Below are 20,424 nucleotides of genomic sequence, written 5' to 3' on the forward strand. Positions count from 1 at the left end.
GGCCACATCCAGACGAAGTTCTTCCCTTGGGGTCCCTGCTGATTCCTGGGTGTGGGGGAACGGCTCCCAGCTTGGCCTTTTGGCTAGTGAGTTGGGGCCAGAAGGCCCTGAGACACCCCAGCAGTGCGGAGGATGTATGGTGGGCACCTTGAGGAGCCTAGGGTGAAATACCTGAAGGATCTTGAAGGCTTTCATGATGTGCTTTCTCCAGGGACTTTTATTAACTCAACTGTTTAAAAGCACCGAAGCTCTTGGGTTTGCGGTGATGACTTCGGAACTTCTTTTTCAGCAACCCCAGCTGCTTCTGTAGGCAGAAACAGAGCATCTGTTTACGGGGCCTCTGATCCAGGGTGAAGGGGCATGGGGTCTGGGCCCCAACCCCCATGCAGATGAGAGGGTTCAGTCAGGAACTCCTGGGACAGCTGTATGCCCAGGGCTTCCCCCACAGCTGTGGGCTTCCAGGGTGACTCTGTGGGGCATGTGGGCAGTGTTACCAATTCCCAAACCTTGTGATAAACACCTGGCCACCTGACCCCCATCCTGCTTGCTGACCATGGAAGGAGACAAAATCTTTTTCCTGCCCCGAGAGCAAACCAAACAGGTGGCTGTGTCTACAGCAGAGCCTTCCAGCAGGCCCTGCTGCCCCACGTCAGCCCCAGACCAGGGGTCCTGCTGTCCCAGGAAGCCCAGCCTGTGTGCAAGTGCAAACCGGGCAGCAGCCCCACGCCTGTCAGAGCAGCCTTGGCTCCGGCTCCAGTTTTACTTACGTGTCATTAGTCTGGGATTTCATTTGGGAAAAAGGTCCCTCTTAAATGTTTTTTAATGGAATTGAAAGCCATTGCTAGGGGCCACTGCTGCCATGCTAGCAGCCCCGGAGGCACCCCTCACCTTCCTGCGCTTGAGGCCTGGCTCCTGGTCCACTTCCATCCCCTCTCCGACTGCAGGGCCTGTCTCCTCTGAGCACCTGGGCTCCCTGTCCCCCTCTTCTGTCATAAAGCCATCAGTGCTGTCTCCATGCTTGGGTCCTCCCTGCTCCTTCCTGGTGAATAGCTCAGCTGGAGGGAGTAGAGAGATCAGCTGTTCAGGTGAAGTTCATGGCCAGTCGGGTGGGGGTGCTAAGCAGGCGTCCAGCCAGGGCCCAGGACCCAGGGAGGACATGCAGTGGGTGGGTGTGGGGGTGTTCTCTGCAGCTGGATGCACAGGATGGTGGGGGGCAGGGGCACGGTCTGCTTACGTGGGTACAGGTCTGCCATGCTGTCACTGTCACTTGGGGCTGCACTGTCATCACTGGACATGGGTTCCCAGAAGGCTTCTCTGGGGCAAGGCGGCCCATCTCTGGCTGCCTGGTCTTCCCGCTTCTTCTTCTTGTGCAGGAGGCAGGCAGGAACATACTCCACCCCCTGCCTCTGACACTCTTCATCTGGGAGACAGGCCAGCACATGTCAGTTCTTTCCACGTCCCCCTGTCCTCAGGATGTGGAGCTGAGCTTCACTAGGGCATAGTCTCCCACCTCACTGGGTACAGGTCAGTGGCAGCAGGTCAGTGCCATCGGCTTGGTTTGCCAGGAGAGGGGGCAGGCCAGTACGGCTGTGAGATAGGGGCAGGAGGGTAGAGGCCTAGCACCCAGCCTCCAGCTGTAGCCCTGCCAGGCTCCAGGAGGTAGCAGCTGAGAGGGTGCTGAGCAGGTGTGGGGCTCAAGTAGTTTGGCCTGGAAGCCACGCCAGCCTGTCACTGGGACACAGAAGTCTCCTCGCCCGGACACTACCCTGGGTGGTGGTGCTCAGTGGAAGCTGGACCCTGGCCCTGGCTGACCACTGGGTTGGGGCAGAGGGGTGGGGTGCCCCCGTGGAAGGGCCTCACTGGGGTCACTGTTCCCTCATGTGCCGAGGAGTCAGGGAGGCCAGGCGCCTAGCGTGGAGGATGCAGTCTGACCCCAGGGAGGAGGAAGGCAGTGCGGAGGGGCTGGGTGGCTGGAGCTTGGGCCTTTCCAGGCCAGGGCAGTTACCTTGCAGGAGGGTGCAGGAGTGGGGCTGGCTCTCAATACCCACCTCCTGCCATTGTCACTAACAGGGTGGATGAGCGCTGCTGGCCTGGCCTCCACATCCCTGCCCACCTCTGGGTCCGATCCCCTGTCTCATCTCTGCCCCTCACCCCATGCCCACAGTGGCCTCTCACAGGGCCCTCACCACCCAGTGCTGACTCCCTCAGACAGGGCCAAAGTGCCCCTCCACCTCCTGTCCTGATTCAACATGGTAATTGTTCTCTTGCTGGTGGGGAAGCCCAGCCTGGAAGCCGGGCTGACTGAAGCAACCTAAGCCCTCTGGCCTTGGGCGACTCTGGCCAGGCACCCAAGATGGGGGTCCCCCTTCTTAGAAGCCTTCCCTGGCTCCCTCCACTTCTTCCCCTTCAGGCGGAGACCTGGCCTGGCTTCTTCACTGGGAAATAAAAGCTTCAGACTTCTCTTCCTCATCTTCCCTCCATCAAGCCACCTGGTTTGACAGCCCGCCCCCCCTCCACCCCTGCCTCTCAGGCTCCAGACCCTGCACCACCCCAGCCTGGCTCCATCCCCACAACTGTCAAGTCTCAGGTCACTTTTCAGTACTCATCTCCTCCACGGTAACGTCTGCTAAGAGTCCACCACTTGTGCCCTGAAGCTCCTCTTAGCCCCAAACACCTTCCTGGGGCTCCCCCTGGCTTGGCCCAGCACTGACCCTTCTCCCCTGGCTCCATGGATTCAAATGCCATCTCTATGTCAGTGATTCGCGTCACCTGAGTGCTGGTCTGTTTCAGCCATCCTCCCTGAAACACCTCCAATTTAAAACATCCAAAGGCACTTGGATTTTCCCGCAAAGCCTGTTAACTCCATCTCCAAACTTCACAATGCCGTCACGTCAGTTCCCAGGACAGGAATCTGGGGATCTGTTCATTTCCTCTCGGTCACTTCCACCTAATGATTCTACCACAGAACAGCTAAAACCTGTCCACACCTTATCCCTGCCAACACCTGGTAACCCCAGCCACCACCATCTTCACCTGGGTGACTGGACAGCCCCTGAGTGCCCTGACCTTCCCCTCTCTTCTCAGAGCCACCGTGGTCCTCTGACCCACACTGACCATGCCAATCCCTGCCTGCACCTTTCGGCGCATCTCCACTGTGTGACCCCAACTATGGTTTTTGAGACCCCTGTGGACTCATCCCCACTTAGCTTTCTGACCCTGCCTTGCCAAGGTGCCATGGCGGCTGCTCTTCAGAACCCCCACAGCCAAGCATTTCCCACCTCCGACCTCACCCAGACCCTTCCTCTGGAGGACCCTTTCGCACTCCAAGTGTCCCGGAAGTTTCAGCCTACAGAGAAGCTCAGAAGGTCCGCCCGGGCCTCCAGTGTAAGGCCCTCTTGACGACCCTTGGCACCGTTTCCTTCACAGCGCGTATTATACCTGCAACTTCCTCAGACTCTTGTTTCTGGCTTTGCACCTCTCTCTACCATCTCCCCTCTGTGCCAGGACCGGCCAAGTGGGTCCGTCCACCAAGTGGTCCCAAACGATGACAGGAGGCCACTTCTGCCTTCTAGGGCTGGTGCTCATCCTGGGGGAGGCAGGCACGTAGTGACCCCCACGGGCACTTACATTTCTGCAGTGCCCTCTGGTACCGCCGGCCCTGGGTATGCCTCAGCACGTGCTCTGGGGCCTTGTTGATGTGCCGCAGGGTGAGTTTGCAGAACAGCTGGTGCCTAGGGCAGGGAGACCTCTGTTTGCAGGAGCAGGTCACAAGCAAGGATACAACCGGTGGCTCTCCACCATGGCTGCACATGGGAATCACCCAAAGGAGTCTGATGGGGGAGGTCTGGGCATCAAGATCTTCAAAGAGCCCAGGCACTTCCACTCTGCAGCCAGGGTGGAGAACCCCTGGTCCTCCTGACGTTTCCCTGAAGTAGAGGCCTGGCCACCACCAGACTGCTCTAGCAAAGTGGCCTGGCAAAACACTCAGCAAACGGGCACACTCACCATAGCCCTCTTTATTCTACTATTGTCAACCATAGCTCTGGGCTAAATCAAAGCTCTCCTTGAAAGATGTGAAATTGATCGTTCAGAACTTCCGGTGGCAAAGCAGGCACTCCCACTCCCCTAGGAAGCTGCCAAGCCCAGGTGTCAAACTTCACGTTTACAAAAAAGCACACAAGCCCCTCACCTGGGATCCCTGTAACTCAACTCACAGCAACAGGGCTCCCACCTGGATCTCAGGCCGCCTAGCTCATGGAGGGGTGGGAGCTGCAGAACTGGCAGTGTCCTCAAGGAGTACTCGCTGAGCGGGGATGGCTCGGGGCTTCAGGGGCTACCGCCGGGCAGCGACACACGCACGGCTGGGAACTATCCCCACCCAGGGCCCCCATGCGGTTGCCCGGCCTGCGGCCCCGCTCACGTACGGGTTCTTGGTGCTGGGCACGATGTGCGGCTCGAACTCGGCGTAGTCGAAGGCCGGGGAGGAGCGGACAAGCCGCCGGTATTTCTTGCCGCGGGTATAGACCTGGAGCTCGGGCAGGCGGCAGGGCAGCTCGTGGCCCGTCAGCGCGCACCTCACCTGCGGGCCATACGGCAGGCGGGGCGGTCAGCGGGTCCCGGGGGCTGTGGGGATGTCCCGGGGACGGTCGGGGGATTCGGGGGAGCACAAGGACGGCCGGTGGAGTCCCGCGGGGCAGTCGGGGGGGTCCCGGGGAGTGGCTGGGTCCCGGGGGCGGTCAGGCGTCCCCCCCGCCCCGCGGACCCTGCAGGCGCCAGGCTCCAGCCGCAGGCTCGGGTGCTCCAGGAGGAATGCGCGCACGTCCGCCGAAGGTTCGCCCATCGCTGGGCCGCCCGCGGAGCAGGAAGCAGCGAGTGCTAGAACCACGTGGGGCCGGGGGCGGGCCTCGGCGGCGCCCCGGAAGTAGATGCCTCTAGGCCCCGGAAAGTACCTTGCGGGCTGGCGCGGCTATGGCACCTGGGGCCTGGTGGCTGGGGCCGGGGCTGCGGGTGGCGGGCCTGCGGCTCAGCGCGGCGGGCGCGGGGCCGGTGAGCCGGGCGGGCGGGGTGTCGGGCGGGCCGGGGAGGGCCTCGTCCAGGGGTAGGTGGGCTCAGCCTGCCCCTCGCGTCTCCGCAGGCTCCGGCGCGCGCGGTCAGGAGGAGCGTCCTTGGGGTCTCCCCGCGCCCAGGTGAGACCTGAGCCCCTGGGAAAGCCGCCTTGTCCCTGCCTTCGCCTGCAGGGGGGGCCATGAGCACTGAGATGGTCCTTAACTGCCGCCGACAAAAGGGGGTTCCACTCGGTGCCGCTCAATCCAGCCTTGACTCCGTGCCGAGCCCTGACGAGCGCTGCGCTCACGGCAGCCCCCGCTGGCCCCCGTCTCATTCCCGTGATACCCCACGGCCGGAGACCTTAAATAACTTGCCAACGCCTGCCCAGCTGATTAGGAGCCAACGGAAGATTGAAACCTGGCTGTCTGGGTTCTGAAGGAAAGCGTATCTAACCACCAGAGTCTGCGTATTGCCGCTGGGTGTGTACAGCAAAGGGTATTTTGGTGTAGCGCTGTGCACAACAAAGGGTTCTTTGTCGGCCCGCTCCAGACCTGCTTCTTTACCATCTACAAAGCCCGCAGTTGATTAGACTCACCGTCTGAGAGCTTAAAAATACCTGCTGTGTATATGGTTATCTTAAATTTATGAGCAATGAAGAGAAGCTGTTAAAGATTGAGTTCTGTCTGGGGAGGATGGATGGGAAGGGAGGCATAAGGGGGAAGCATTACGATTAGCACACATAATGTAGGGCGGCTGGGGGGGCGGACACGGGGAAGACAGTATAGCACAGAGAAGACAAGTAGTGATTTTATAGCATCTTACTACACTGATGGACAGTGACTGTAATGGGGTATATGGTGGGGACTTGATAATAGGGAGAGTCTAGTAACCATAATGTTGCTCATGTAATTGTACATTAAAAATACCAAGAAAAAAGATTGGGTTCTGTAAACCACTGTCCTGAGTTTACATCCAGTTTCTGTCTCTTCGTGACACATGACCGGTGGCATTCAGAGATGTAACAGGATACCTCAGCGCAGTTTTGCATAAAAGGCATGAGGCGCTTACCTGCATGACCAGGGTAGTGGTTGGCGGCAGAGCCAGGACTAAGCCCTGGGTCTCATTTGTTCAGTCATAAGCATCCAGGGTGTGCGTGCGTCATGTGCGGGGCCCTGGGTTAGGAGCTGGATTAGACACAGGTGCTGTTAGCTGGCGCCTAACGGCAAACTGTGGTTTGTTTACTCCTATACCACATTTTCTTGGGTACTTTTGGCAGTCGTCTTGAATTGGCTGTGCCAGTTGTATTTGTTGAAGGGCTTCTCACCCCATATCAGTGTTGTAAAACGTTCTAGGGTTGGCCTGGCTGGGCAGGTATGGCAGCTCTGCAGCCAAAGCACCTGCCACTAAAGCAGAAGACGATTCTTTTCTCCAGTGGTTCCTGCTTCTCATTCCTGTGACTGCCTTTGGCCTGGGGACATGGCAGGTAAAAACTGGCTTTGAACCCTTGTGGCTCTGAGCCCTTGACCCTACTTGTGCATCCAGGCTTATGCTCTGTTTTCACAGGTGCAGCGCAGGAGGTGGAAGCTGAAGCTGATCGCAGAACTAGAGTCTAGAGTGACCGCTGAGCCCGTCCCTCTGCCAGGAGAGTGAGTGTATGGCTGCCTGGCTGGGGCTGGTCTCACTTGAGGTCAGCAGTGGGCCTGGCTTCTGCTTTCTTTGGCCTGGAGATCAGGAGCCCTGAAGATCAGTTGACCTGACGGGCTTTGGCGTGACACTTGGGACGCTGCCTGACACGTATAGAAAAAAACCCTATCTTTGATTCTGGGTCTCACCATTTTGGATCTGGTGTACCTGAGGGACCCCTCAGCACTGATGGCCCCTATAGCAGTGCTTCTTGGCCAGTGGGTGAGGGCAATGCCCTCGTGTCATCTCTTGACATGAAGTATCTGAAGAAGCGCCCAAACGCTTGCACCGTCCTCTACCCTCACTGCAAAGCAGTTCCTAGGGTGACAGATCTATTCAACAAAGCTTTCCGGTGAGGGAAGCAAGCAAGCATGCCACATTCGGCTGTGGATGCGGCTTGGTCTGTATTTTAGCTTCTCTTGAAAACTTGGACTGTTAGCACAGATCTGCATTCCCACGGCTTCCACCTTTAGAGGGCATGCTCTGCACATCGGCAGTCCCCGTGCCTGCGGATCCCCCACAGTCCTCAGGCCACAGCAGGCTGTCTTCTGCCAAACCCTGCTTGGCCTCAGCTCCACTTCCCTCTCCCACACAGCCTGATGGAACTGAACGCACTGGAGTACAGGCCAGTGAAGGTCAGGGGCCATTTTGACCACTCCAAGGAGCTATACATGATGCCCCGGACCATGGTGGACCCAGCCCGGGAGGCAGGCCGGCTCTCCTCCTCAGCAGAGAGCGGGGCCCATGTCATCACCCCCTTCCACTGCACTGACTTGGGGTGAGTAGGGCCCGGAGGGAGCTGCCTGGCTGGGCAGATGCAGCAGAGCATACAAATTCTCATCTTTCCTTCTTAACCCCCAACCTTGGTAAGACTGGGGAATCCAGGGTACCCAGACAAGTGCAATTCCTTGAAGAGCATGAAATTTATAGCTCCTATTACATAAGAACTCCTGTATGTTAAGCTCTGAAGCAGGAGAGATGGATGAAAAGGGTTGCTCAGAGACTCTGCCTAGTGGCCAACAGGTTAAATGATTCTGATGCAGCATGAGACTGGCAAGAGAACTCGAGCCCCAGGTCTGATGGATGGAGTCAGTCAGGAAAGGCTTCTCAGGGATTATTTGGGCCAAAGCTGTAGTGGAGATTGAAACATCACGGAAATGAAATGGCATGTCCCAGAAGTGGGTAGTGAAGGACAGGTGACAAATGTTACCGTTCAAAGGCCCACAACTTCCTGGTTTTAGTTTGTGGATCTCCCCCTGCAACTCTCCCAACCATGGAGTCTCTAGCAGGCTGCTCCTGTGGCTCCCATTTAGGGAGTGGAGGCTGGTGCAAACGGCAGCTGCTGCTACAACTCAAGAGCAGCAGGTCTCAGTGCTGCCCGGCCCACGGTGGTAGTCAGCGGCTGGCTGCATGTTATAGGTGGGGCACAGAGAAGCAGATGTGGGGTGGATCTTGGGGTCTGCCTTCAAGGGTTTGGCGACTTACCCATCAAGACAAGCCTAACAGGAAGACCGTCCCAAGGCAGGAGTTGGAAGCACTCCCACAGTCAGCCTCCACACAGCCCCATTTTGAATTTTCCCTGATGCTTAGTAATTCAAGTGACTATTAGTGATGTTTTATTCTCAAGCCTTCCCCTGCCTGAAGGAGCATACTTTATTACTCTAGAATCACCATCCTGGTAAATAGAGGGTTTGTCCCCAGAAAGAAAATGAATCCTGACACACGGCGGAAAGGCCAGGTAAGGGGCATGAACTCTCCCGAGTAGAGCTCCGCAGTAGCCACCCAGTCTCCATGCATAGCTCTAAACCGCCTCACACCTTTGTTTGTAGATTGAGGGAGATGTGGAACTAGTCGGGATGGTGAGGCTGACAGAAACCAGGAAGCCCTTTGTTCCTGAGAACAATCCAGAGAAGAACCACTGGCATTACCGGGATCTGGAGGCCATGGCCAGGCTCACGGGCACAGACCCCATTTTCATCGATGCAGACTTTAGTATGTTGTGACCAGCCCACCCCAGATCAAGTACCTTTAGTAAATACCCTGTTCTACCTTCCTTGGGGACATGTCCCGGTTATTAACTGTTGCTTACACTCTAGTGTTGGGTGGAGGGGTGACAGGATGCCTGCCAGTGCATAAGGAAAGGAGGCACCACCAGGGGCTAGTGATGGGTAAAGGCCTCAGTGCAACAGTGACAGCTCTGAGAAGCACTATGGGCATCCCAAGGAGGCTGCCTGTACCGCTGGAAAGCAAGACCTACATGCCAGAGATGGTAGGCTACAGCCCATTGTCTCTGCAGGGAGCACAGTCCCCGGAGGACCCATTGGAGGGCAAACCAGAGTCACTCTGAGGAATGAGCATGCACAGTACATTGCCACCTGGTGAGTCCCAGTCCCCAGCTGCTCCTCTGCTTCCTCCCCTTCAGAACCCTGACTGTCAGCTTGTTTTCAACCCAAGGTATGGACTCTGTGCAGCCACATCGTACCTGTGGTTTAAAAAATTCCTACGTTGGACTCCAAGCCTATGATGAGATCAGCTGACGTAGCCCCATCCCTGAATAATGAAGTCAGTGAAGAACATTTTAAGATCATGTTATGACTGGTGTAAATAAAACTCTATACTACCCAGTTGTGCCTTTTGTCCTACCTAAACGAGCTAGTTAACTGATCAGAAAATCCAATCTTGGGTTGGAATATTTGAATATTGCATACAACCAAGCAGTTTAAGACTGCTTTTCCTTAACTGGACCAACTTACACAGGAGGTGTGGTACAACCTACCCTGTGGAAACAAACTGCCCAGTTGACACCAGCTGAGTGAGAGTTTTTATTACTTTTATGTACAGAAAACCCGACAGCATACATTTAGCCCAGTTTGGTGGCCAGTTCTTTAGCCTTTGCCTTCTCCAGCTTGGCAATGCGAGCCACCGACTTCGGGCCCAGGACATTGCCTCCCCAGTGACGGCGAATCTGCAACGAGAGAGGGGATCAGCCTGGCCTTCAAAGCATGCCGGTCCACGCTGTTTTCTACTTGGCTGTTCCAAGATGACTGCCTAACAGAACTGCTCAGCAGCGTTAAGAGCCAGCCAGTCCTTTGAAGGCGTGACTGGCCCAAGTCTGAATTTTTGTGGAATTCCTTCTTACCTCATCGTATCTGTCGTTGTAATTGGTCCTGATAGCTTCCACCAGTTTAGCCAGGGCTCCTTTGTCTTCCCTAACAAAGCAGAGAAAAACAATGCAGGCTGCTGGCCTCCTGGTTACCCCTCCAGACAGCAGGGATGTCCCAGTTTTAGCTCCAAACACAAGCCTTTTGCCTCAGATCCAGTATGACCACACAGTTTATTCAGGTGAAGAAATTCAAAACCATCATTGGCAAATATATTCCTTTCAAATGGAACGCTGTCTTCAAGGCAAAATCTTGAGGAATGAAGTGACCTTTGGGTGGCACTTGGGAGCTTGGGCCACTTTGTATACTTACGAGTTAACCTGTGTGAAAGCAACAGCGGTGCAGGTCTTCCTATGGACCAGCCGCCCCAGCCTGGCCTTCCCCTTGATGATGCAGTAGGGAACCCCCATCTTACGGCACAGGGCGGGCAGGAAGACGACCAGCTGGAAGACAGCATTAGCTCTAGTGTTTAAACCAAAAGCAGGAACTCAAGGCTAGCTTAGTGGCAACTGCTCAGGTAAAAAAGCTCATATTTGCACTTCGAGGTTTAATTCAGTGAAGGAACGCACATCATTTCAAGTGCCATGAGTCAGTACTGTCATTAAATGAAAACTTCTCACCCTACTTTGGCCTCATCTAAGTTTAGCAGTCAATGCTTAAAAGTCAGCTAAACGTACCTCAATGGGATCCACATCATGTGCAATCACTACCAGCTGAGCCTTCTTGTTTTCCACCAAGGTGGTGACAGTATTAACCCCTGGAACATACAATGTGCACGAGCACTCAGAGGAGCTGCTGTTCACAAAAGCTGTTTTATGGGGGGGGGGGGGGGCAGCTATGGCTCAGGGTTAAAAAGCTCGGATTTTACTCTCCACAGTGACTCCAGGTGAAGAAATGCATCATGGCCGACAGCCTATCCCACCACCATCCACCCTCTTTGAGGAGGGGCCCACCCACCTGCTCGCAGGACAGGTGGCCTCTTTGTAGGGACATCCCCTTTGCCAGCAGCTTTCTTCTCAGCTCGAGCCAACAGCCTCTGCTTCTTTTCTTGCTTTGTCTCCGGCCTGTACTTGTGGGCCAGCTTAAGCAACTGAGTAGCTGGGAAATCAAGTTTAGGTTTACAGTTTACTTCTAATTTTTGTGGTTTGATGCAATAAACGTGAGACCACTATCACAAATGCATCAGTTCAAAAACTCTCCCAACTATGTCCGTAACCCCTTCAGTCACGCCACCTCCGTGTTCTGAAAACTTGACAAGGAATCCTAAATTTTAATAAACCAATCTACTTGAAAATACCCACTGCCCTCTATGGCCTCAAGATCTCATTCTGCCTAGTATCAGACAAAATAGACTTCAAAACAAAGAAAAGTAACAAGAGATGAAGAAGGACATTACATGATGATAAAGAGGTCGGTCCAACAAGAGGATATAACCATTATAAATATATATGCACCCAACACAGGAGCACCTACATGCGTGAAACAAATACTAACAAATGGTAACTGCGTCCTTGCCTGAGAAATCCCTTCCCAATGTGCACTTTATGCCAAGGAACCTTACCCGTTTGGCGGTCCAAGGCCTGAGTGAACTGGTTAATTGCAGGAGGCACTTTCAGACGCTTATAGAGAATAGCCCTTTGTCGCTGCAGCCGGATGTAGCGGGGCCATTTGACAAAGCGGGTGAGGTCCCTTTTGGGCTGGATGTCCTGTCCTGAGAAGTAATGGGCAACAGTGTGAGGATCAAACCGGTCGGTTCGTATTTAGGGGCCACTCAGGAGGGTGTAGGTGCATCAGTGATCTTGGTGGTTTAAGGTGTAATCACCATCTTTCATATAGCAAATATTCTTTTACATCATCTGCACACAAACACCCAGGACCGGTGACACAACCTCCGCATTCGACAAGCAGCCAATGGGTACGTGAGTCCTGCGGTCAAGGCACTCTGCTCTGGGGCCACTGGTCGCCTGATGACCAAGCTGAACGACTTTGAGCTGAACGTGAGACATGCTCAGCTGCTTACAATGCTCCGAAGACCACGAAGGGAGAAATTAAGAACCGAGCCAGGGTCACAGCCAGAAAACGGCCAACCAAGAATTCCAACCCAGGCAGCCTCCACTCCAAAACGACTAATGCCTGCTGTTCAAAAAGCTACCATCTTTCATTGGGGAAAACAGTCTTTTTCATCCCTCTTACTCACCAATGCCAAAATTCTTGGGCCTTTTCTCAAATAAGGGATTTACCACCTTCTTGGCCTCCTGCTTCTTCACGACGGCAGGGGCCGGAGCCACCTTCTTCCCCTTAGCCTTCTTTCCTTTGGGCTGCGTGGACAGAAACACCCAGGTTAAGCCACCCCTCCCGCCAGCTGCTCTGGAGGTGGGTGGGGCTCGACGGGCCTCACGAGACAGGGGTGGCCGGCGGGCCGTGCCACCAACCCCTCCTGGGGGGCGAAGCTTGGCCCCCCCAGGTTCAAGTCAGCGCTCGTCCATCAGCGATCTTGGTGGTTAGGAATGTCCTCACCATCGCTCAGGCAGCAAATTTCCATTCACATCATCTGCGCGAGCCTGACGGCGCGTTCCAAGGCGCGACACTGCCCGGCGGGGACAGTGGTCCCTTTGGGAGCCGGCGTGCAGCTGGCTCCTGCCAGACGCGGACTCTGAACCCCGCACCCAAGGCGTCCCCACGGCCTTGGAGCACCTCGGCGACCGCCACCCCTAACTCCGCATTGCGGCGCTGCGCTCCCGCCCGGATCTTCCTCCCGTCCCCCGCCCAGCCGCCAGGGATTCCATCCCGGTCCAGTGACCCCGTCCCAGGTCTCGTGGGGCCTCCATACCACCGGGCGACAGAAGGGGCCCCGCGCGGTCGCGCCCTAAGGAGGATGGCAGCGGATAGAGCCCACACCGGCACCGATACGGCGGAGCGCAGTAATACTCACCATCTTCGGCGGCTGGAGGAGAGAGAAAGAGAAGGGAATTGTGGGAAATTTGTAGGCGACCTCGGAGATCGCGAGAACTGGGGGGTGCGCGGGATTTCGGATTTAAAGCGAACAGGACTTCGCTCGCCTGTCTCTAGTCGTGGGCGGTGCCTAGAGCAGCGGCGGCCGCGGGTCGGAGCCCCGGGTACCGGCGCGAAGGCTTCTGCTGGTCCCCGGGCCGCGGAGTCGGGACTTACAGGAGGGGCGCGCGCTCGTCCCCACCCCGCTCCGAGCAGGGGCCCGCCAGGCGCGGGCTCTGAGGACCAGTGCGGGCGGCGGGGCGGCGGATCGGGCCGTTCTCCCAAGTGTCCCCCCACAAAGTGGCTCCAGGCCCGAGTTCGCTCGGTCGGCCGTGCGGCAGGCTGGGGCCAACCTGTCCGGAGCGCGCAGCCGAGGCGCCTGGCGCGAGGAGGGAGGGCGGCCCCGGCAAAGATCCCTGGAGCCAGGAGGTCGAAGGCGCGGCGGGAGGCAGAGGCCTTTGCGAGGCGGCCCCGGGAGGCCGGCGGGGTGAGGAGAGAAGCGGCCTGGCGCGGGGCGCGGGGGTCGGCGCGGGAGGAAGTGTCGGATGAAGGGGCTGTGGCGGGGCAGGTGGTGCACCCCTCTCAGACCTCCGAGGACGCGCGGCCGCCGGGCCTTCGAGCAGTGGGGCTGGGGCCGCGCGGGGCGCTGGGCTTGTCAGGGGTCCTGGGGTGAGCCCGCCCGGGGAGAGGGCGTGGGCCGGAGGAGACCCGCGGAGCGCCTGTGCGCGCAAGATGGACCGGTCTGTCTGGCAGAAGGGGCCTCTCCGGAGATGTGCAGGATTTGAAGTGGGGGCACGTGGTGTGGGGTGACTGTGTTCACACCAGACTCTGGGTGCCAGGGATTGACTGTCGGAGACTCCTGCCATGGCCCAGCAGAGAGCCCTGCCACAGAGCAAGGAGACGCTGCTGCAGTCGTACAACAAGCGACTCAAGGACGACATCAAATCCATCATGGACAACTTCACCGAGATCATCAAGACTGCCAAGGTGGGTGGGTCCGCCCTCCGGCCCTCCTGAGGCCAAGGGAAGGAGCGGGGTCTGGTGATCCCATGCAGTGGTGAGCCAAGTGACTAGCCTGCTCTGACAGTGTTACACGTGGGGTCAGCTTTCTACAGCATCTGCTGGAGGTGGAGCATGTGCTCTGTACCAGGTGGTGAGCACACACACAAGGCCCTTGACCTCATGGGGAAAACATTCGGGAGGGCTGCAGGGGGATCGCCAGTAACAAGCAGGTCAAACTAGCCAATTATGGGGCCCGACAAGGTAGCTGGGAAAAACTCTGGTCAAATTGCCAGGCTTCAATGTCTGGACCACATACTAGCAGCGTGGGTTTGGATGGGGACTTGATCAGTGCCTGTTTCCCCTGCGTCGCAGGGTCGTGATGATTGGATGAATTTGTGTAAAGTGGTCACCGTGGGGCCTGACATGGACCCAGGTGTCATAGCTATTGCAAGTGAGCGTGGTCAGGGAGAGAAGCTGGGAAGGCCCCCAGGTAGATAACGCGGTCAGTGTCTGGGTGGGGTCAGGCAAGCCTGCTAGGCTGCAGCTGCAGCATGTGGTACGGATCTTTGCAAGAGGGCTACAGACCATGGAGGGCTCTTTTGAGTAATAATGACAATGGTGAACGTTAGCACTTAGTGTTCATGTCAGGCTGTGCTATGAGGGCTATTCTGCCCTGTGCACTTAATGTTCACAAGACCCCTATCAGGCAGGCCTCACTGCTCTCCGTTTTCAGAGGAGGAAACTGAGGCTCAGAAATTAGGAACTTGCCCAAGGTTATTTTGCTAACAACTGAGCTGCTAGGCTTTGAACCCAGGAAGTCTGGCTCCTCATCACTTAGGGTGCCAGCTCGTACACTGGCAAGGGCCCCTGTGGAAGACCTGTCCAGGTGGAGGGCTGGACCTTAGACCAGGCCGGGCAGGATACCTGGCTCCTCCATTTATCGGCCGAGAGGCTTGACCACTCTCTCTGGTCTGTCCTGGGCTCAGGTTTGCCCACTTGTAAACAGGGTGCCATCCAGGCCTCAGCAAGAATTTCATAAAACAATGGTCAGTGCTTAATGCAGTGCCTGGCACCAGGAAGTGCTCAGTAAATGGTCACTTGAAATAAAGTCCATTGTCCTCCTACTCATCCACTCAGCAGTTTGCTAAGTTCCTGAGCTCATGACACCAACTGGACTGAACAGGGCTTTATAGTCCAAACAGGGATTGACTGAGCCTCCCCTGCCTCTGGCACAGCAGACAGCATCTCCAAGCATCCGTTTGTCCTGAGCAAGAACCTGTTTTCGCCCTAGAACAGAGTGAGGGGGTGAGGCAGAGTATTGCCTGAGGTCTCGTGAGCAGGACCCAACTGAAGGCAGACAGGCAGTGAACAAGGTACCTGTGGCAGCACAGGTACCTGTCTGCTGGGCGCCTGCTGATTCTAGGCTTTCTTGTTTGCCTCCCAGATTGAGGATGAGACGCAGGTGTCGAGAGCCACTCAGGGCGAACAGGACAATTATGAGATGCACGTGCGAGCTGCCAACATTGTGAGTTACCAGGTGGAAGGCACAGTTCAGGCTTCAGGAGCCTTATGGTCTCCACTGGGGTTTCCCGGGTTGGGGGCAAACCACTTATCAGGAGAGTCCCCTCACGCGGAGGGCTGAGTGCAGTAGCTGTGTATGGGGCTGGCAGTAGCCGGCTGTGCCCATTACCATAGAGTGTTGTGCAGTGGTTAGAAGAAAGTCCACCCTTCCTTGTTGATGGGAAAGATCCCTAAAGTTCATTGCGAGTGCAAAGCACTTCGCTGCCTGAGACAGGATGTGCATTTTAGCTCTTCCTGATGTCGTAGAACAAGCACTCCGATGAAATATTTCCGTAGATACATGCCCATGGATGGAAGGCCCAAAGGGATCCTGCCCAACTGGCAGCCATGTGGCCCCTGAAGAATAGAGACAGGCACTTAAATGGGATCATGGTTTTATCTTGTGGGGCTTGAGGTTTTGAGAAGCAGTATGTATGTATGCTTTTGTAACGTGTAATTGTAGATCACATCACCGGGAGTGGAAGCGAGAGGCCACCTGAGGGTAGGGCCTGGGCAGCTGATGGCACCTGCCATCTCCCTTGCCTGCCTTGGAAGCATTTCACGTAGTCCAGGTGGGGGCCAGGGACCCTGCCCTCTGTAACTTCCCTTCTAGTTCTCACACTCACTTCTCGCAATGACACCATGAGAGTCGGTGCTATCGTCCTACCTTGCAGATGAGGAGACAAGCCATTGCTTGCCCAGTGTCAGCACACACAGGCAGGGCCTCTGTGGCTCCCTTACTGTGCCTTCCCTGGTTCCGACGGCCGCAGGTCCGAGCCGGTGAGTCCCTGATGAAGCTCGTGTCTGACCTCAAGCAGTTCCTCATCCTCAACGACTTCCCATCAGTGAACGAGGCCATAGACCAGCGCAACCAGCAGCTGCGTGCGCTGCAGGAGGAGTGTGACCGGAAGCTCATCGCCCTGCGGGATGAGGTCTCCATCGACCTCTACGAGCTGGAGGAAGAGTACTACTCGTCCAGGTACAAATAGGGCTGCAAGCGTGCAGAGCCGACCTGTGGACTGGGCCCAGCCAGCAGCGGTGGCCCAGCCCAACCCTGGCAGCCCTGAAGGTCCTGTTTTTCCAAACCCTTCCTGGTCTTGGCAGCAGAGCCCTGTGCCTGGTTTTCAGAGCAGAGCTCATGGTCAGAGCGGTTGATCAACAGACAGTTTACACCCTCTCCCCGTCCTTGGGCAGCTGGGTGAAACGCACAGAACTTCAGGGTTGGAGGGCCAAGCTCCGAGACGGAAGGGCAGAGCCAGCGTTCCTGCCTGGGGTGCCCGCTGCCTCTCTCTGGGCCTGTCTGCTCCTCTTAGCTTTGTGATCAATACCTAAACACTCCAGGCAAGTCTGGGCTAGTTCCTCTGGCCGCCCCGGCCCAGGTACCCCCACGGTGTGTGTCAGGGCTAGGTTGGGGGAGTCTTGGGAAGGAGAGGGAAAAACCCTAAGCGGAGAAGAGCCTTGAAAGCCAGGCCTTGGGTACTTGGGTCCCCGAGTTCCTGTACAGCTCAGCCTTGTTCACAGCTGTACACCTCCTACTGCCGGGCCCATGCTGGGCACCAGGGATGCATCAGTGGGCAAACCCTGTCACCCCAGCCCCTAGAACCGTGGAACCTGAGGCTGTTTGAGCTGGAGGGGCCCTGAGAAATCAGAATCCAAGTGAATTTTACACAGGAGGAAACTGAGACTGTACCTCAATCCCCATTAGCTTGAAAAGTAGACTCATCCCAGCAGACACAGGGCTAAGGCCCCCTTGTGTCCTCGTGCAGACAACCTACCCTCCCTGTGCTGAATTTTAAATGCTCCTCTCTCACCATGGAAGCCATGCTGAGGGCTGCAGATGCCTAGAGCCCGCGTGATCCGTGATCTGGGGCTTGGTTTCTCTGCATTGGACTCAGTGCCAGCCATTGTGGTTCCTGCCTATCTTGGCCTCCGTGGGAAGGGACAAAGTGTCACTGCCCAGCTGGAGTGGTTCTAGACTTTTCCAGAGGGTTCTGGGGCTGCCTTTGGTCCCTAATACCTATCAGCTCAGCAGATGTGTGAGTGCCCTCTACACTCCTTCAGAGAGGGGTCCTGAGCAAGACCCTGCTAGGGACATGGCTCACAGCCCCTCTCGGTTTTGCAGAATCCTTCATGGCCTCCGTTGTCTGCCATTGCCCCCGGGGGCCAGGCTTCTGGACTGAGCAGTGATGGGACAGGGATTCAGCTTTCCCTCTCAAGGTTGAGGGCCAGAGGGAGGGGACCTGCCCACGGCCACTCAGGGCAGCAGGAGAACCCAGGTGCCTGAGCACTAGGCTTCCCACGTCCTGCCCAGTCAGTATCTGGTCCCCCAGGGGGGTTTCTGGGCCAGCCTGGTGTCCATTCCAGCAAGCCCTGGGGCCTCTGGAGGCTGGGTCCCTTCCTCTTCTGTAAACAGCTGGAGCTTAGCTGAGTCACGGCCAGTGGGCTATGTTCCCCTCTCTGCAAGTCCACCGGCACAGGTGGGTGCCCCCTCCTGAGCCACCAGTGCTAAGCCTGTCCTCGATGTCTGCCCCGTCCACCCAGCATCCTGTCTCCCCTGCACCTGTTCTTCGCTCCTGATTTGCTCTTTCTCTTCCTCTCGCCCTCTGTTCTCCTCGCAAGGCCACTCTGTGCCCAGGATGGTTCCTGACAGCAGGAGCAGGGTGGGGAACGAGAGGCAGGGCGTGGGAGAAAGCCAGGGGGACAAGCGTGAGGACAGCCTGTGTTTTAGAGTCACTCCCTCGACAACCTTAACGAGCGGCGCTCCTCACACACACCCTCGCCCAGTCTTCCTGCAGCCCTGGGGGGTGACGCTGTTGGCCCGGAGTTAGAGACAGAAGACCGAGTGTAGGGGCTCGTTTGAGTTACAGCTGGGTGTAGGATGGAAGCCAGGGCCTCTGCTTCTGTCACCCCATTTGGGCTGAGTCCTAACCAGAGGTAAAGCCAGAAATAAGACAAAGTCTCTGCCCTCAGGGTCCCTGCAAAGTAGAGTGACCACAGAGAGACCATAGTAAGCTCTGGATGCTGGTTTCTGTGGCCAGTGAAGCTGACCAGTCCCTGCAGGAGGGGGGCTGGAGCCAAGATGGGAAGTGGCAGCAGGGGCAAGGGTGGCTCTGTGGGCAGTCTGACAGGAAGGACACCTGTAGGTCAGTGGAAGGGACAGTCCAAGTCACACAGCCTGCAGGCGCTGGCCCAGAAGGCCCTCCCCCTCAGGATGCTGTGTAGGACCCTGCAGCGAGGGTGTCCCCCTCATGCCCCCACCTCAGCCAGGCCTGCTTGATGGAGGGGCCAGCGCAGGGGATGGGGGAAGGGCAGGTCTGGGGGCTGGTCTGTTTTCGTAACTCCGCTTCTGTCTCGCTTCCCCCCACCCTGGCTTCCATCTCTGCCTGCTCCTGTCTCTCCCTGGGTTTCTGGTGGTGGAAAAGCTCAAGTCTTTGCGAAGCTAATGACCTGCCTCTGTGTGAAGCTTACTGGAGGCTGGACCTCGACACAGACTCCACTGATGGCCTCTCAGCCCCTCTGCTGGCATCTCCAGAGCCCAGCACTGGCCCCCTCCAGGCTGCAGGTCCTCCACACTCCCACACTGGCGGCCCCGGCCCCACAGAGCACACCTGAGCCTCCCAGGGCTGTCCTGCCCAGGCCCTAGGATCTCAGGAATGAGATCTCAGGCTCTCCTCTGGCCCACCGTAGCCTGCTCCCTTCAGCCTTGGTTCCCGCCTGGGAGGCCGCATTTGCCTCCTTGGGAACCTTGTCTGCCCACCGAGTGCTGGGGAGGAGTTCCCTCAGCTATTTCCAGGGTGGTTCCTGCTACACTACGTCATCTGCACTCCCTACCTTCCTGGCGGGCTGTGCGGAAGGAAGTTTCAAGGACAGTTTGTAGTGTCGAGGACCTGAGAGTGGGGCCGAAGACCTGACCTGAGACTGCTGTTTAAAATGGGTTGCGGTGGGCTCCGGGTGGACATGCTAGCCATGCCCAGACTCCCACCCTTAGGCCAGGCCTCCTGTGCAGAGCCTGGGGGTCCCTGGGCTGGCTAACTGCCCCTGCAGGGCCGGGCGCGGGAAGAGGAGGCCCAGTCGGCGCCAACAGAAGCAAGGTGTTGGGGGGTGGTCCTTCCTTGTCCTGCTGCCATGTACATCCTGGTAGCAAGACGTACACGCATGTACAACAGTAGCGAGACTGTCGAATAAAACAGCGTCACACTTGTGCAGTGGTGGGTTCGTTTGTCACTCATCCCTGAGCGTCCGGGACTTCCCTCGGCCTCCAGGGGCTGTCAGAGCAGCAACTCCTGAGGCTGCGTCTGGACATCCTTGGGGAAGTCCCCCTCCCCCACGGGGGCTCTGGGCAAGACCAGAGGAAGGCCAAGGAAGAGGGGGCGACCGCGGCCTGTGGAAGCACGTGGGGGAAGCGCCTGGAGGGCGGGCCAGACTCAGTGCGGGCGTTTCAGGTCTTCAGCTTCCAAACGCCTGAGTAACAGGTCCTCCTGTATCCGCAGTTCTACTTGTGGGGACCCAGTTCCGTCGTCCCCATTGGAAAGTGAAGTTGTTTCTCCCTTTTAAAGCGAGGTCGCTCTCTGCTCCTTCTGCACCCCCAGCCCACACAAATGGAGGGAAAAACAAATGGGCTGTTTCCAGTCCTCTCTTGAGCCTGCAGCGAGGCAGGTTTTGTCTCCACAACCCTGACCAAGCTAGCATATTAAGGTCCACAGTGGCCTCTGTGTGGCTAAATCCTGGTCAGTCCTCAGTCCCTGTCGCATTCACATCCCAAGCTCTTCACTGAGCGTGTTCAGACCCTTGGAGAAGTTACGAAGGTGGCATAACACACCCGTGCTGACCCTTTTCTGGATTCACCTTTTACACCTTTGCTCTCGCTCATCTGTACAAACCGTCTGAGCGTCAGCTGCAGACCTTATGACACTCACCCCTGAACTCCTGTTATCTTGCAGGGAGAGCAACAGTCCCCAACAGCCCAACGCCAGCATCATGC

General features: G+C 57.0%; 4 protein-coding genes and 5 non-coding genes across 13 annotated transcripts; 2 read left to right on the plus strand and 7 right to left on the minus strand.

Annotated features, from left to right (window-relative positions):
• Positions 1–199: 199 nt before the first annotated feature.
• On the minus strand, positions 200–4,920 carry SURF2 (surfeit 2). The gene is made up of 6 exons (XM_017662358.3): positions 4,763–4,920; positions 4,425–4,579; positions 3,628–3,731; positions 1,235–1,420; positions 889–1,055; positions 200–304 (listed from the first exon to the last, which is right to left on the minus strand). The coding sequence occupies exons 1-6, from the start codon at positions 4,838–4,840 to the stop codon at positions 221–223; spliced, it is 774 nt and encodes a 257-aa protein (XP_017517847.3). The 5' UTR covers positions 4,841–4,920; the 3' UTR covers positions 200–220.
• On the plus strand, positions 4,909–9,353 carry SURF1 (SURF1 cytochrome c oxidase assembly factor). 4 transcript variants are annotated; one of them, XM_037007780.2, is made up of 9 exons: positions 4,909–5,046; positions 5,135–5,186; positions 6,399–6,529; positions 6,610–6,692; positions 7,325–7,507; positions 8,395–8,467; positions 8,559–8,721; positions 9,026–9,107; positions 9,184–9,353. In XM_037007780.2, the coding sequence occupies exons 1-9, from the start codon at positions 4,969–4,971 to the stop codon at positions 9,251–9,253; spliced, it is 915 nt and encodes a 304-aa protein (XP_036863675.1). In that variant the 5' UTR covers positions 4,909–4,968; the 3' UTR covers positions 9,254–9,353. The 4 variants fall into 4 exon arrangements, with proteins under 4 accessions (XP_036863675.1, XP_036863676.1, XP_036863678.1 ...); XM_037007781.2 differs by having other exon boundaries at positions 4,960–5,046; positions 6,381–6,529; XM_037007783.2 differs by lacking the exon at positions 5,135–5,186 and adding an exon at positions 5,238–5,525 and having other exon boundaries at positions 4,967–5,046.
• A 185-nt stretch (positions 9,354–9,538) lies between these two features.
• RPL7A (ribosomal protein L7a) lies at positions 9,539–12,939 on the minus strand. 2 transcript variants are annotated; one of them, XM_037007792.2, is made up of 8 exons: positions 12,823–12,939; positions 12,088–12,208; positions 11,452–11,601; positions 10,848–10,988; positions 10,568–10,647; positions 10,203–10,333; positions 9,869–9,938; positions 9,539–9,694 (listed from the first exon to the last, which is right to left on the minus strand). In XM_037007792.2, exons 1-8 carry the CDS (start codon positions 12,823–12,825, stop codon positions 9,590–9,592), a joined length of 801 nt encoding a protein of 266 aa, XP_036863687.1. In that variant the 5' UTR covers positions 12,826–12,939; the 3' UTR covers positions 9,539–9,589. The 2 variants fall into 2 exon arrangements, with proteins under 2 accessions (XP_036863687.1, XP_036863688.1); XM_037007793.2 differs by lacking the exon at positions 12,823–12,939 and adding an exon at positions 12,408–12,507.
• On the minus strand, positions 10,034–10,100 carry LOC118970506 (small nucleolar RNA SNORD36). Its single transcript, XR_005058553.1, has one exon. It is a non-coding gene; the product is annotated as a small nucleolar RNA SNORD36 (small nucleolar RNA).
• On the minus strand, positions 10,399–10,469 carry LOC118970505 (small nucleolar RNA SNORD36). Its single transcript, XR_005058552.2, has one exon. It is a non-coding gene; the product is annotated as a small nucleolar RNA SNORD36 (small nucleolar RNA).
• LOC118970504 (small nucleolar RNA SNORD36) lies at positions 10,728–10,798 on the minus strand. The gene has a single exon (XR_005058551.1). It is a non-coding gene; the product is annotated as a small nucleolar RNA SNORD36 (small nucleolar RNA).
• LOC118970507 (small nucleolar RNA SNORD24) lies at positions 11,677–11,751 on the minus strand. Its single transcript, XR_005058554.1, has one exon. It is a non-coding gene; the product is annotated as a small nucleolar RNA SNORD24 (small nucleolar RNA).
• On the minus strand, positions 12,372–12,446 carry LOC118970508 (small nucleolar RNA SNORD24). Its single transcript, XR_005058555.1, has one exon. It is a non-coding gene; the product is annotated as a small nucleolar RNA SNORD24 (small nucleolar RNA).
• A 24-nt stretch (positions 12,940–12,963) lies between the features above and the next one.
• On the plus strand, positions 12,964–19,644 carry MED22 (mediator complex subunit 22). Its single transcript, XM_037007794.2, has 5 exons — positions 12,964–13,368; positions 13,721–13,868; positions 15,328–15,408; positions 16,214–16,422; positions 18,866–19,644. Exons 2-5 carry the CDS (start codon positions 13,746–13,748, stop codon positions 19,053–19,055), a joined length of 603 nt encoding a protein of 200 aa, XP_036863689.1. The 5' UTR covers positions 12,964–13,368; positions 13,721–13,745; the 3' UTR covers positions 19,056–19,644.
• Positions 19,645–20,424: the final 780 nt, after the last annotated feature.

This window comes from Manis javanica, chromosome 2 (genome assembly GCF_040802235.1).
Source record: "Manis javanica isolate MJ-LG chromosome 2, MJ_LKY, whole genome shotgun sequence".
NCBI classification, from domain to species: Eukaryota; Metazoa; Chordata; class Mammalia; order Pholidota; family Manidae; genus Manis; species Manis javanica.

Bases quoted from the DNA above. Each gene is read 5' to 3' on its own strand.
- SURF2 (XM_017662358.3), bottom strand. From the start codon at position 4,840: ATGGGCGAACCTTCGGCGGACGTGCGCGCATTCCTCCTGGAGCACCCG. The intron at 4,580-4,762 runs GTCCGCGGGGCG...TATGGCCCGCAG, and splicing joins TGGAGCCTGGCGCCTGCAGG to GTGAGGTGCGCGCTGACGGG. The intron at 1,421-3,627 runs GTAAGTGCCCGT...CCTGTCTCCCAG, and splicing joins CCAGAGGGCACTGCAGAAAT to ATGAAGAGTGTCAGAGGCAG.
- SURF1 (XM_037007780.2), top strand. From the start codon at position 4,969: ATGGCACCTGGGGCCTGGTGGCTGGGGCCGGGGCTGCGGGTGGCGGGC. The intron at 8,722-9,025 runs GTATGTTGTGAC...TTGTCTCTGCAG, and splicing joins TTTCATCGATGCAGACTTTA to GGAGCACAGTCCCCGGAGGA. The intron at 9,108-9,183 runs GTGAGTCCCAGT...TTTCAACCCAAG, and splicing joins GCACAGTACATTGCCACCTG to GTATGGACTCTGTGCAGCCA.
- RPL7A (XM_037007792.2), bottom strand. The intron at 10,989-11,451 runs GTAAGGTTCCTT...TTGATTTCCCAG, and splicing joins GGCCTTGGACCGCCAAACGG to CTACTCAGTTGCTTAAGCTG. The intron at 9,939-10,202 runs GTAAGTATACAA...CTGCTTTGTTAG, and splicing joins GCTTTCACACAGGTTAACTC to GGAAGACAAAGGAGCCCTGG.
- MED22 (XM_037007794.2), top strand. From the start codon at position 13,746: ATGGCCCAGCAGAGAGCCCTGCCACAGAGCAAGGAGACGCTGCTGCAG. The intron at 15,409-16,213 runs GTGAGTTACCAG...CGACGGCCGCAG, and splicing joins ACGTGCGAGCTGCCAACATT to GTCCGAGCCGGTGAGTCCCT. The intron at 16,423-18,865 runs GTACAAATAGGG...GTGGTGGAAAAG, and splicing joins GAAGAGTACTACTCGTCCAG to CTCAAGTCTTTGCGAAGCTA.